This window comes from Sceloporus occidentalis, unplaced genomic scaffold, assembly GCF_023333645.1.
Source record: "Sceloporus occidentalis isolate IW3139 unplaced genomic scaffold, rSceOcc1.0.p SCAF_4, whole genome shotgun sequence".
NCBI lineage: Eukaryota > Metazoa > Chordata > Lepidosauria > Squamata > Phrynosomatidae > Sceloporus > Sceloporus occidentalis.
In genome coordinates this window covers 86,895,378-86,908,438 of record NW_028316984.1, presented here as the reverse complement: position 1 = coordinate 86,908,438, position 13,061 = coordinate 86,895,378, and the positions used below count along the sequence as shown (strand labels likewise).

The 13,061-nt window shown below is 40.7% G+C and overlaps 1 protein-coding gene across 1 annotated transcript in view; it reads right to left on the bottom strand.

The window, feature by feature from the left end:
- The window catches only part of DAGLA (diacylglycerol lipase alpha), a 135,438-nt gene that overhangs the window by 19,735 nt on the left and 102,642 nt on the right, over positions 1-13,061 (bottom strand). Inside the window, exons 9-14 of the mRNA XM_089520751.1 lie at positions 10,189-10,266; positions 7,805-7,929; positions 5,010-5,166; positions 4,523-4,606; positions 4,298-4,375; positions 419-499 (exon numbers count right to left, since the gene is read on the bottom strand). Coding sequence (XP_089376877.1) covers positions 419-499; positions 4,298-4,375; positions 4,523-4,606; positions 5,010-5,166; positions 7,805-7,929; positions 10,189-10,266 — 603 coding nt within the window. The remainder of the gene's footprint in view (positions 1-418; positions 500-4,297; positions 4,376-4,522; positions 4,607-5,009; positions 5,167-7,804; positions 7,930-10,188; positions 10,267-13,061) is intronic.

Sequence of the window (13,061 nt, the reverse complement as noted above, 5' to 3'; positions counted from 1 at the left end):
GGCATAATGACAGCACAAACTAATACAATTGAAGGAAAAGAGAGCACATGTTGTTTAGGGGAAGCAAATAAATGCAACTACTTCCTAATTTGTTACAAAGCCCAAGTGACTCATCAATATAGAACATGATTTTCAGCTGAATTTTGACTATTTTTAGCATCCTAGGATTTCACCATCCTTTTCATTTCCCAACTTCACTGACCTAATTTTTTTCCAAATATTGCTTCCAGTAACTAATTTTCAGAACAATGGTTTACACATCTAGTGGCCAAGAGCAGCTATGATTGCTAGAAACGTAGAGATGCTAACAGTGTTTCCAGTAATTTTGATATATCATGTAACAAGCTATAATAGGAAAACACGGGTGGAAGTATGAACCTCTCTTTCCTGACCACACTGCATAAAAATTAAAACTCACCAAATCACGACCAAAGGCCTGAGAGAGCACCATCTCTTGCTCTAATTTCTTTTTAATATACTCAGCAGACAGCACCATTCCCTGAAAGGAGCCAGAAAGAAGCATGTAAAAAAAGTTTTAATAGAGCTGAGCTGTCTGTCAGCATACTGAAAAATATGCATTACCACAAGTAACCACAATCTTCCACACTTTTCATTCTCCATAAAGAACAGTAAGAGCAATTAACTGCAGTGGAAAAAAAGGAGATTATCTGCAACGTCTGAAGCCTGGCTAGATCACACTGGCTGGGAGTGGGAGAAAGGTGGCAGCCCCCTTATGAGGGGGTGTGTGTGTGTGTATACGTATCTTTAGCTTATACATCAGTAGAAGGATTCCACTGTGGGTCTCTACAAATGAAGCTTTTTTTCAGAGAGAAGAAATTATTCAAGAAAGGTTTGTCTCATTGCGTCAATATGTTGTATGTTTTGGTCTTTTGTCTTTTTAAAATGAAACAAACTTTTTTTAAAAAAATCTTAAAACTAAAGTAGGAAGAATTACACACACACACACACACACACACACACGTTCATTTATATTTTGCTGCCTCTCCCAATGGATCAAGGCGGGATTAAAGCTCACTAAAATACACATAAAAACACATCAATAAAATAAAATAAAAATTAATTAAAACTAGCTCATCATCAGGTGGAATCATAGAGTCTCTCCTCATAGAGAATGGTTTCCAGACCCTTCACCATTTTTGTCATCCTCCTCTGGACACACTCCAGCTTGTCAACATCCTTTTTGAATTGTGGTGCCCAAAACTGGACACAGTATTCTAGGTGATGCCTGATCAAGGCCTGAAACACATGGCTCATATGAAATGGATTCTGGCTGCATTTGGGGCATAGCGTTCAGAAGACACATGCCCCAAACGCGGCCAGAAGCCGCACCAATGTTGTGCCATCCAGGAATAATCAGGCCAAGAAGAAACAGATAGGATCCTCTCCTTCCAGTGGCCCACTTCAGGACCACAGCGCCAACCTGGATTGGGGCTAGGGACGTGCATGGCCCCTGCAGGATCAGCACCAGCATGGCCGTACACCACTCTTTCAGGCATGTCTGTTTTGGGCCCAAAGCAGAATAAAGTGGTACTATTACAGGAGCCCTGGTGGCGCAGTGGTTAAATGCCTGTACTGCAGCCATTCACTCAAAACCACAAGGTTGCGAGTTCAAGACCAGCAAAAGGGCCCAAGCTCGACTCAGGCTTGCATCCTTCCGAGGTCGCTAAAATGAATACCCAGACTGTTGGGGGCAAATTAACTTACTTGCTAATTAGCTTACTTGCTGTTCACCGCTATGATCTTTAGAATAGCGGTATATAAATAAAACAAATTATTATTATTATTATTATTACTTCCCTCGATCTGGACACTATACGTTTATTGATTCAGAATAGAATTGCATTGGCTTCTTTAGCTGCCACATCACACTGTTCACTCATATTTAACTGGTTGTCTCCTAGACATGTACTGTTGTTAAGCCAAGTGTCCCCCATTCTATACCTATGCATTTCATTTTTTTTCTGGCTAAGTGCAGTACCTTACATTTCTCCCAGTTGAAATTCATTTTGTTAGTTTTGATCCAGCTTTCTAATTTATTAAGGTCATTTTGAATTTTGATCCTGCCCTCTGGAGTGTATGAAGTTTGCCCTCTATTCCTTCATTCAAATCATTGATAAAGCTATTAAATAGAACTGGGCCCAGGGCAGAACCCTATGTTATCCTGCTAGTTACTACTCTCAAAGATGAAGATGAGCCACTGATGAGCACCCTTTGGGTTCATCTGGTCAACCAATTACAAATCCACCTAGCAGTCTTGTCTAACCCCCATTTTCCTAGCGTGTTTGTCAGAATATTGTCAGGGACTTTGTTGAAAGCCTGAATGAACTATGTCAGTTTCATGTTGATTGACTTGGGGATCTTTTTGGTGAACCAATGGACCCAGCGGGTCAATTCCACCCTACAATAATTTGGCATAGATTGTCCTGTGGGCATACCAGCACACACCTGCTCGTGACCACCAGAAGAGCTCCTCTCCACCTTCTGGAGAAATAGCTCAAGCTGACTCCTAACTCCACTTCAATGACCATCCAGAGAACTGTAATTTCATTGTAACATGCCAGTGCTTATAGAAGTTACTCTGAAGAGTTAGATTTCCATGGAGTTTTTAATACAGTGCGCCCGCACCATATATGGGTACACTATACACAGCTTTCAGTTTATGCTCAAGTCGCATGGCAATGGAATGAATGGTGCGCCTGTGGCATGCCTGTGTCGCCGCGCCCGAGCCCCATTATATTGAATGGGGTTCAAGCACACACATTTTTTGGTTTATGCGGGGGTCCAGAACAGATCCCCCGCGTAAGATAAGGCTCCACTGTAGTAGTAATAGTAGTAGCTGTTGTTGTTATCATTTCTTAACCACCTAACCCTACAGAGTGAGGCAGGAAATAACATATTAAAATACAGCAACCAATACACACATTATTTTTATTTACTCAGTTTAGAAGTAGGGAGTAACAACCGTTATTACAGCACCTCTACAATAACAACAGTAGGAATTAGAAAGACAATATTCTCACATTATACATAATACTTTTAAAACATATTCAGACTTGCTGGATGTACTCTGACTTCTATTAGAGCTTCACCAATCAGAACCTGACACAAAAGGCTCTCTCAAAATTAAATAATTCTTTGTCCAGAAATGTATTTAAACATGCCCCTTTCCATCTCAGAATGCCAACCTGCTTGTCAGAGACTAGCATACAACTTCTTCTTCCTCCCCTTCATGCCTTACCCATATCCTCCTCCCTCCCTCCCTCCCTCTTTTGCCTTGCTTCAAGTAATTCAGATGTTGAGGATCAACCCACCCCCAGTCACTCCCTCATTTTCCACCAACTGTCCTGTAGGTGAGCACTGAGTGCATGATGATGATAACAGCAGTCGTAATAGTCAGGACAGGGGCTCCCATTTTGTCATGTCAGAGTGCTCTCTTACATAATGTTTTTTTCCCCTGGGGTGGTGCTAGTGGAATGCCAGCTCTTTCCCTTCTCCCATTCTAACTTCATCATGAATTTATTCTTTAATGCCGCTACTATCTTCCACTTGCTGGCTGAAATACTTCAACTTTATCCATTAGCAAAAGGAATATAATTCATTCCCTGTCTCTTGCATTCCGAATGTCCTTAAACAGCCCAATACACTTGATAATTTTTTAATGTAAACCATATCCTACAATGTTAATCATCTTTATTCTGCCATAATTCATAATTTTCTCATGTCTGCTATACAAAAAATTATATGCTGTTTCTGTCCCACACTTCCATTTAGCACTACATATAAGATAATTTTGATGGGGTCATTTATCATCTATAAATATATTTGTGGTAGTCTTTCTTGTAGTTAGCTTAATATTGTTAATTTTATTAGAAACCTTTTCAAATTGCTTTACTGACACAATGTATTGTGCCCTATTAACATATTTTCTAGTACCAGAATATCATAGAATATTACAAGAATAATGTTTGCTTTGTTTTTTAAAGCTCCATTTCATGTCAGTTCTGCATTAGATAGTGAGAGGAATGGTGTTTACTTTCTTAGCAGTCTTGTAAGGTTATGACTAGATGCTACTCCTTTGTTCATTTTTTTATTTCATTAACAACTACAATAATAGCAAGTTCAAGACTTATTGAAAAGAAATATCACTACAACAGGCTACAATTGTGCCTTTTATGAAAGGTTCTTTTAAAATAAATTTACCTTTTAAGGGAAAGAGAAAAAGAAAGAAATGAAATGACAGATTAACCAAGAAAGATACAGCTAATGTTATAGATACCTTGTGCCCAAGCCAGGTTCCATGATGACCTTCCACTGGGAGGCGCTCAGCATCTCCAGTCAGATCAGTCAGAGCATCCTAGGAGGAGAGAGCAGTGTATAATCAGGTATGTCTGAATCACTGTTATAAATCTAAATAATATGCTTGTTAATAATTTACAGAACCTTAGAAACAGAGCATAAAATGGCACACAATGTTAGCAAATATAACAGGACGCACTATTACCTTTGGAGACAAAGTTCCTCGGATACTGATGACCACTTTTTTTTTCTCATGATCTACTGCCACATAGAAGGGGGTTTCATAGACCTAAAGAAAATGCAGAATCATGTAAAAATATACAGTTTTACTATAATTGAAGGGCTTTTCTGTCACATCTCACATCATGGGAATAAAAGTGAACTGACAGATGAAGGTTAGGAAAACAACACTCTGAGCTTAATGGCACTTCAGCATACCCAGAATCACAGAATCATTGATTCACAGATCTGCATGGTTTCCCAAAAATCATCTAGTCCAAGTCTCTCCTAGTGCAAAGAGATCCCAGCTAAATCCACATATAATCCATATGTGCATCTGTATACCAAAAGTAGTAACTCTTGATTTTCTGGCAAAATTTTAAAAGGTTCTACTACAGTTTCACTTTAGCATATAGCTCTAGAATGCCTCAGAAATGTTTTTCAGCCCAAGGAACTGCTCATATAATTCTTACCGCATCATGACACGAAGTATATACAATGTCCACAGCTGTCATATTTTCATCAAGAAAGTGGCGACGGATGGCAATAGCATTGCAGCCACAGCAGTTATCTTCCTCGATAGTGACACCAGGGGCATAGCGGGGCCGAGTGGGGCAAAGACAACAGCATCTTTAAAGAAAAACATTGTGTAAAAATGTGGAACAAAAACAAAAAATGCAAAATATAAAAAAAGAAGCAAGAGAAGAATCTAGTGCATACAAAACACTATACAGTTTCTAGCTGACATTTTCAGAAGTGGTAAGATGCTATACTAGTAATAATGTCTTTATTTCCATAGAGCACATAGACAGACATGATTTTCCCATGGTTGATGCACAGGCTCAACACCAGCATTACATTCATATCTCCTGTAAATCATAACTGGACAGTAGAGTTTGTCCTTACTTCCTGCTTCTCTCCTCCATGGACCTTTTCCAGGGGCATTTTCAAACAATGTTTTTCAAAATCTTGGCATCACCATGCCAAAAAAAAAAAAAAAAGGAGAAAGAAATCCTAATGCTAGTTATAATGCTTCCAATGTTTTAGACCTAACTGGATCTGCCCAATGTAGTGTTTAAATGATAGCTGTTAGCAACTGAGGGAACAGAATTTTAAGACTAGAAAGGCCTTCAGTCTGATCCAACATGACTCTTTTCATGTTATTATTTATAATCAGCTCTCCAAAATCTCTGAACCACCTCTAAGGCTCCATGCTGATTTTTTTCAACATGGGAGGACATCAGGGGATATGGATTGGGAACCCTAGCTGCCCATAATCTGTGCTTCTCATATGTCTAGTTCAGAAGCACTTCTGATTAGCACTAATCAAAGTTTGCCTGGTTCATGTAGCACGGCTACAGTTAAAACAAACAAGAAATGCAGGAAGTAATGTGTATATGAGAGGGGAAAGAAGAAACATGAACAAGTGTGCAGCTTTTTTATTCATGAACTTCCATGGCTTGAATGAGCAAGGATATGATATCTGACTATAATTACTGTTGCGCTAAAAACCAAGACAGATGTAATAGGGGAGATTTCAGAGCGGATAAAGCTATTAGTTGTGATGCCTATATATTACTTCCAGAAAGAAATGCAGTGTCCCTTTGAATACTAGAGAATGAGTAGAGGGTTTGTTGTGGTTGCTGTGTGCCCTGAAGTCATTTCCAACATATGGCAACCTAAGGCAAACCAATCACAGGGTTTTCTGGGGCTCTCCATGTGTGATTGGTCCAAGGTCACCCAGTGGGTTTCCATGGGCTTTCTTTTTGTTATGTCCAGCAAAAGGATGAACAAGGACATGGCAGGTTCACTACAAGGAGAAGATGGCAAAAGGCTAGAAGGGAAGAGCGAAAGGCCAGAACTACTCAATATCTTTTTTTGCATCAGTCTTCTCTGAAAAGGAGAACAGTGCTTAACCTGGGGAAAATGGAACAGATGATGCAGTAGGGGAAATGCAGCACAGAACAGGTAAAGGTGAATACCTGACTACTCTAAATGAATTCAAGTCTCCAGGGACAGATGAACTACATCTAAGAATAATAAAAGAGCTGGCAGAAGTAATCTCAGAACCACTGACAATAATGTTTGAGAACTCCTGAAGAACAGGAGAGAAATCCCAGCAGACTGGAGGAGAGAAAATATTGTCCCATCTTCAAAATGGGAGAAAAGAGGACCCAAATAATTACTGCCCAGTCAGCCTGACATCAATAACAGGAAGGATTCTAGGGCAGATCATGAAACAGAGAGCCTTAGAAAGGAATGCTGTGATCACTAAAAGTCAACATGGGTTTCTCACAAACAAGTCATGCCAGGCCAATCTTATCCCTTTTTTAAATAGCGTTACAAGCTTGATAGAAGAAGGAAATGCTGTGGATGTAGTGTAACTTGATTTCAATAAGGCCTTTGATAAGGTCCTCCATGATAATCAGGTAGGCAAGCTAGATAATTCAACAGTTACGTTGGCTTTGTAATTGGTTGACTGACTGAACCCAAAGCGTGTTCCCCATTGACTCCTTTGAATCCTAGATTGAAGACTAGTGGGGTGCCACAGGGTTCTGTCCTGGGCCCAGTGCTTTTCAACATCTTAATCAATGACTGGGATGATGGAATAGAAGGAAGGATTATCAAATTTGTAGATGACACCAAATTAGGAGTAGCTGCTAATACCCCAGAGGATAGGATCTGAATTCAGAATTAACAGATTAGAGAGCTGGGTCAGAACTAACAAAATGAATTTCAACTGGGAGGAATGTAAGTTACTAGGCAAGAAAAAAAAGGCTCAGGTATAGGACGGGTGACACCTGGCTTGACAACAGTACATGTGAAAGGAATTTAGACGTCTTAGTAGACCACAAACTGAATATGAGTCAACAATATGACAGGGCAGTTAAAAAAAGCCAATATGATCCTAGACTGTACCAATAGAAATGTAGTGTCTAGATTTAGAAAAATAATAGTGCCACTTTATTCTGTTTTGGTCAGACCTCACCTGGAATACTGTGCCCAGTTTTGGGTACCACAAATCAAGAAGATATTGACAAATTGGAGCATGTCCAGAGGAGGAGGACCAAAATGGTGAAAGGTCAGGAAATTATGTCCTGTGAGGAAGAGCTTAGGGAGCTGGGAAGATCATCAGGAAAAGCATGTTCAAGAGAGAAGGTGTCAGAGAAAAGGAGGAAAATAAACAATAAACGCATGAGAAGAGGAAGAAATGAGAGACAATCATGTAAATCATAAGACAACAGAGACAGCCTAGATGAACACTTACGAGCAAGATCTGGCCAGTCGACAGAGTCCGCAAGCAGGTTTTCTCATCAAGTACATGGGCCAGCCATAAGCAGCCAATGCAAAGAGCATATAGTAACAGACCTCTTTGTAGCGAAGCATTTCTTGCTGGAAGAATCAAGAGAAATGTTCATCACTTGAGGTGTCTCTTCCTGTCACTTATTATCAGTTCCCCAAAAATGGGTACAAAGTTAGTCCAAACTCTCTTCAACTGCTGGCACTCTGAATTTTTAAAATCCCAACAGCTTGGCATCAATTGTCAATTGATAACTACACCACCCCTATCGGAAGGGTCCTAAATAATAAAAGGTATTTTCCCTGTGGTAGTATTTTATTTATGTTTGGTAGTGTGGATTATGTTATCTGTAAACACACTTCAGGCAACTATCTGTTGAAACAAAAGAAAATTTTATTTACAAGCGAATTTGAATACAGTATCTTTCTTGTAGGATGTTATTCAACATTGATAAAGTGTGTAACTTGTTTCAGTAATTACAAAGTTTAACAGTTTCTTTCACTTGACTTTATAAATGTTCCCTTATGGACTTAGGGGCTCTCCAGACTGCCCCTAAGGGGCAGCATTTACTGGCCGGATTGAGGCCATGGCAACCTCTTGCCACAGCCCCGATCCGGCCTCTGGAGAGCGCAAAAAGGAGCCGCAAAAAGAAGCTCTTTTTTGCTCCCTCCAAGGGTCGCCATAGCCTCAGTGGAGCGGCTTTATGATGTCCCTTCGTGGATACATCATGAGGACGGAGTTAGAGCGTCCAGTGTGAGGATGCTGCACCCTGACTCTGCCCACAGGCTGGCACAAAGTGTCGGTCTGTATAGATCTTTAGTTCCAACAGAACCTTTATCTAGCCTCTGTATCTCTTAACCCTTCTAGTTATCTGTTACACCAACACACACTCTAACTCAGTGGTCCCTAAACTGTGCACTTTAAGAAATTTTGGACTTCAACTCCCAGAATCCCAGACTATTGGCCAACATTATGGGAGCTGGAGTCCAAAATCTCTTAAAGGTCACAGTTTGGGGACCATTGCTCTAGCTAAACTTCCTCAGTTTCCTAAAATTTTATTTCATCTGTTCTCCAGATGACTTTACTAATCTCCACTGCCTCCTAGCAATTTATATATCCCACAGGACATTCACACATACACTTAAATTCTGGACTCCCCTAGTCCCTAACCTGAGTAACTAACTTGTAAAACCCTTCTACTTGCACGTCACAGCAGTCCTCCCTCAGCCTCCTCGGCTCTAACCCCTAAGGGTACAATGACACACTCTCCCTAATACATGACTCTATCTCTCTATTTATACCTGCTCCTGGGAGCAGCCTCCACCTTTTCTAGCTTCACTCCAACTGGTTGTTCTCAACTTTCTAAACTGACTGTGTTTCTCAACACCAATGGACATCTCTAGTGGGGAAAAAACTATCTGTAGCCAATGGATCACTTGTACAGTGGTCCCTTGGTATCCATTACGGTTTGGTTCTAGGACCCTACATGATATCAAAATCTGTGGATGCTCAAGTCCTATTATACCGTTCTCCCTAGATCAAACTATATTTGTATTTGCTTTTTCAGGCCAAGAAAAGCCCCATGAATTGGGTATTTCACAGAACTGGTTCCATCACTGATCAGCTGTTCACTTCCACAAAGACCTCTTCATCTGAGTAGTGTTGCATATTCCAGCAGTGTTAAATTGGAGCAGAAGACTCATGCAAGATCTCCCTTTCTACTGTCAACCAGGAAAAAAAGGGGAGCTGTAGCATGAATTTTCTGCTTCCGTGTTATACTACCTTCACACCCTGTTATTTGTAGAAATGAGCCCATAACGAGTCACAGGAAACAACTCAGAAATGTGAACATGACAGAATGGTGGACCTGCATGGAAGAGCCTGTGTATAGCCCTGTAAAGCTATTTCAAGAAAATACAATCCAGTGCTTTATTGGTTATAAACATTTTATTCTCCTGCTCCTTCTTTCAAAGACAAGACAGACCCTGTGTTGTGTTGCTTGGCTGTGAAATTAAACACTGGGAAGCTCCTGCTGTCAGTTCCTACTTTGAAAATCTAGACAGACATAAGATGTTTTGGAGGCACAAGTGGGTAGGGCAGTGGCAAGCTGATAAGCAGAATTAGGATACAGTTACAGTTTGCTAACAAATTACTTAAGCAAATTGGGTGGGTGTCATTATCTTTTGGTATCTTAATATCTCTTTCTATTTGACCTTTACAATGAACCTAAATATTTACATGAAAGAAAAGATAACACAACTGATTTCAACTGAGCTGCTGCAGTGTCTGCAATTATATCAATGTAGCATTTAACAACAACAACAACAAAGCACTGAAGTGTGATAACTTACTGAGTTTTTCAGATCCAAATATTTGGTGTTTCTGGTTACTGGCATTCCTGACAAGAAGGCTAGGATATCATTGTTTGCCTGTAAATCAAACACAAATTAGAATTAACTAATCACATTGGATCCTTCTGCTTGTACACAAGGAAATCAAAATATCCTTTGATCTATGCACTGTCATTTGGAACTCTTAATATACTATGTTGAGGTTTCAAAACCTTTTCTTTAAGTGTTGTTTTTTATAACTCTTTTAAATTCTTTTGTTGTGTTTTTTAAAATTTTGGATCTTAAGATCACTTTACACCCAATGCTAAAACTTAAAAACAAAAAACAAATCTAATCCTTTGGCAATATTTAAAGACTAGCCAATATATTATGGCACAGGCTTTTGAGGACTAGAATCTACATTACCAGAGGCATCTGTCAAAGTGGACTTTACTTTCTGAAAATGTATGCCATATGAACTTCATAGAAACATACAGCTGAAAGTGACTGTAAGACTGTCTAGTCCAACCTCCTGCCATCCTGGAATATACAACTAAAGCACTTGAATTACGAGGCCATCCTACCTCAGCTTAAAGGCCTCCAAATAATGTGTTAGTGTTGCAGGTGTTGCAAGACTCCTTATTTGTACTATTGCAACAGATCAATATGCCTATCCCTTAGAATGCTGTGGCCACCACCGGAACCTGTTGTGCTCGTAATGTTTGTGCTCTTCCTCCAATTCATACTTTCACTACCTCCTCTCCACAGTTATGACTTATATTACCGTGTTACGCAAAGTTGTTGGTCACTAGTCAACCATGAACCTACCTGTTGATCCAAAAGGAGGAGTTTGGAAATGCCTAAACGGCATGTTTCTGGTTATATATCATAACAAACGTAGTTCTCTAGATAGCTGATGGGTTTGCTTAGTAGTCCTGCTCAGTAGTAATTCAGAAATCACTTATTTTTCCTAAAGCAACTGCCAATGATAAACCATATAGCTACTGGAGCAACGTACCAGGAGAATGAATGCCTTATGTGTTATTTCAGAGAACATCCGATAGCCCACAAATGGTACTATTTTTCCACAGTGGTGGGACTGCGTGCTCCTGTGAGGCAAAAGGTTATGCTGATGGCAACAGTGCTCCTAGTAGTGTCTCTGATGTCAGATAGACTTTTGCTGACTAAATGAGCCAAATGGGTAGCAGCAGCAGCGTGTGTGTGTGTGTGTGTGTGTGTGTGTGTGTGTCTCCTAGAGACCATGACAGTGGCACCATAGCTAAAATGTGTTAGTACTGCACAGGAGAAGGCATGGGCCCTTATCACATGTGAGACTGGAACTCAAATCCAGAGCCAATCCGAAGTGAAGGAGAAGCAAAGTCAATTCAAATCCAAGGCAATTCACGTGATGAACTATCACACGTGAAGAACAAAACTGTGGTAATTACAAGGTCAAAGCGGAGTGAGTGCACATTGAATTACCACACCGATATATACAATGCAGATTCAATGATTCGAATCGGCACCCTTGCACATGCTCAGTGGGGGTCTGAATGCATCGAGAACCTATGCACTTCCGGGGTGAAGAAGGGGGCCACTTCCTGGTTCCAATATCACGTGAATACTAGCCTCACGTGAATGACATCTTCACGTTTCTTCTTCCCTTCTATTTTATTCCCCTTGAAATGTCCGAAGGTGCCATCCTTGCCAGCACCCCAAACTCTCCCAGTATTATCCAAACGTGCCCTCCTTGACAGTCCTCCATTCCTCCCTGAAACATCCGAATGTGCCATCCTTGCCAGGTCCCCAAACCCTCCCAGCATCATTCAAACGTGCCCTCTTTGACAGTCCTCCATTCCTCTCTGAAACATCCAGCACTCTTTCTATGGGCTTTGGAGTTCGTTTTTTCATCCTAACCAGCAGCCGTTCCTATGGGCTTTGGAGTTCATTTTTTCACTCTAATCAGCAGCCATTTCTATGAGCTTTGGATTCAGATTTCCCTCCATGCTCCTGGGTCCTCTCTGTCAGATTGCCCTCCATGCCCCCTTGCTTCCTATGCCCCGGGAGGGATGGAAGGCGAATACCTATGACACCCTCCTCCTCCTCCTGGTTCCTGTTTCACGCCAATGTTAGCCTCACATGAATGACAGTTTCATGTTTCTTCTTCCCTTCCCTTCCCTTCCCTTCCCTTCCCTTCTATTTTATTTTTTACTTGATTTACTCTAGAATATGTCCTAGGTCCTCTCTGTCAGATTTCCCTGCACCCGCCACCTGCTTCCTGCGAGTGCATCCTGATTCTCCCTGTCAGATTTCCCTGCATCCCCTACCTGCTTCCTTCATATGTATTCTGATTCTCCCTGTCAGATTTCACTACATCCCCCCACCTGCTTTCTGCAAACTGTCCTGGCTCAGTGCTATGGAATTCTGGGAACTGTAGTGTCGTGAGACATTGAGCCTTCTCTGCCAGAGAGTTCTGGTGCCTCAGCAAACTAATAACTTATTATTATTATTATCATTATTATTTTAAAAATAAATGATTATTAGTATTATTTTAAAAACAATTTTTGTTTTGTTTTTTTAAATTATAATTATTATAACTATCCTCCATGCTCCCTAAAGTACCACCTCTCTGAATCCAATCCACTCTCTTTCCCTTTGTAACAGTTGCCTACTCTTAGGTTGCATCAGCATTGGAGAAATAATCCAATTTGATGCCACTTTAACTGTCCTGGGTCAGTGCTATGGAATTCTGGGAGTTGGAGTTTGTTGCTCCCCCAGCCTCCGATGGCCCCCTCCATTGCTCCCATCTCTCCCCCCAGCCTCCTGTTTCATTCCCTTCATCCCTGTCAGCTACAGCCAAACGTCCATTCTTGAAGGAGCACTGGAAGCAAATG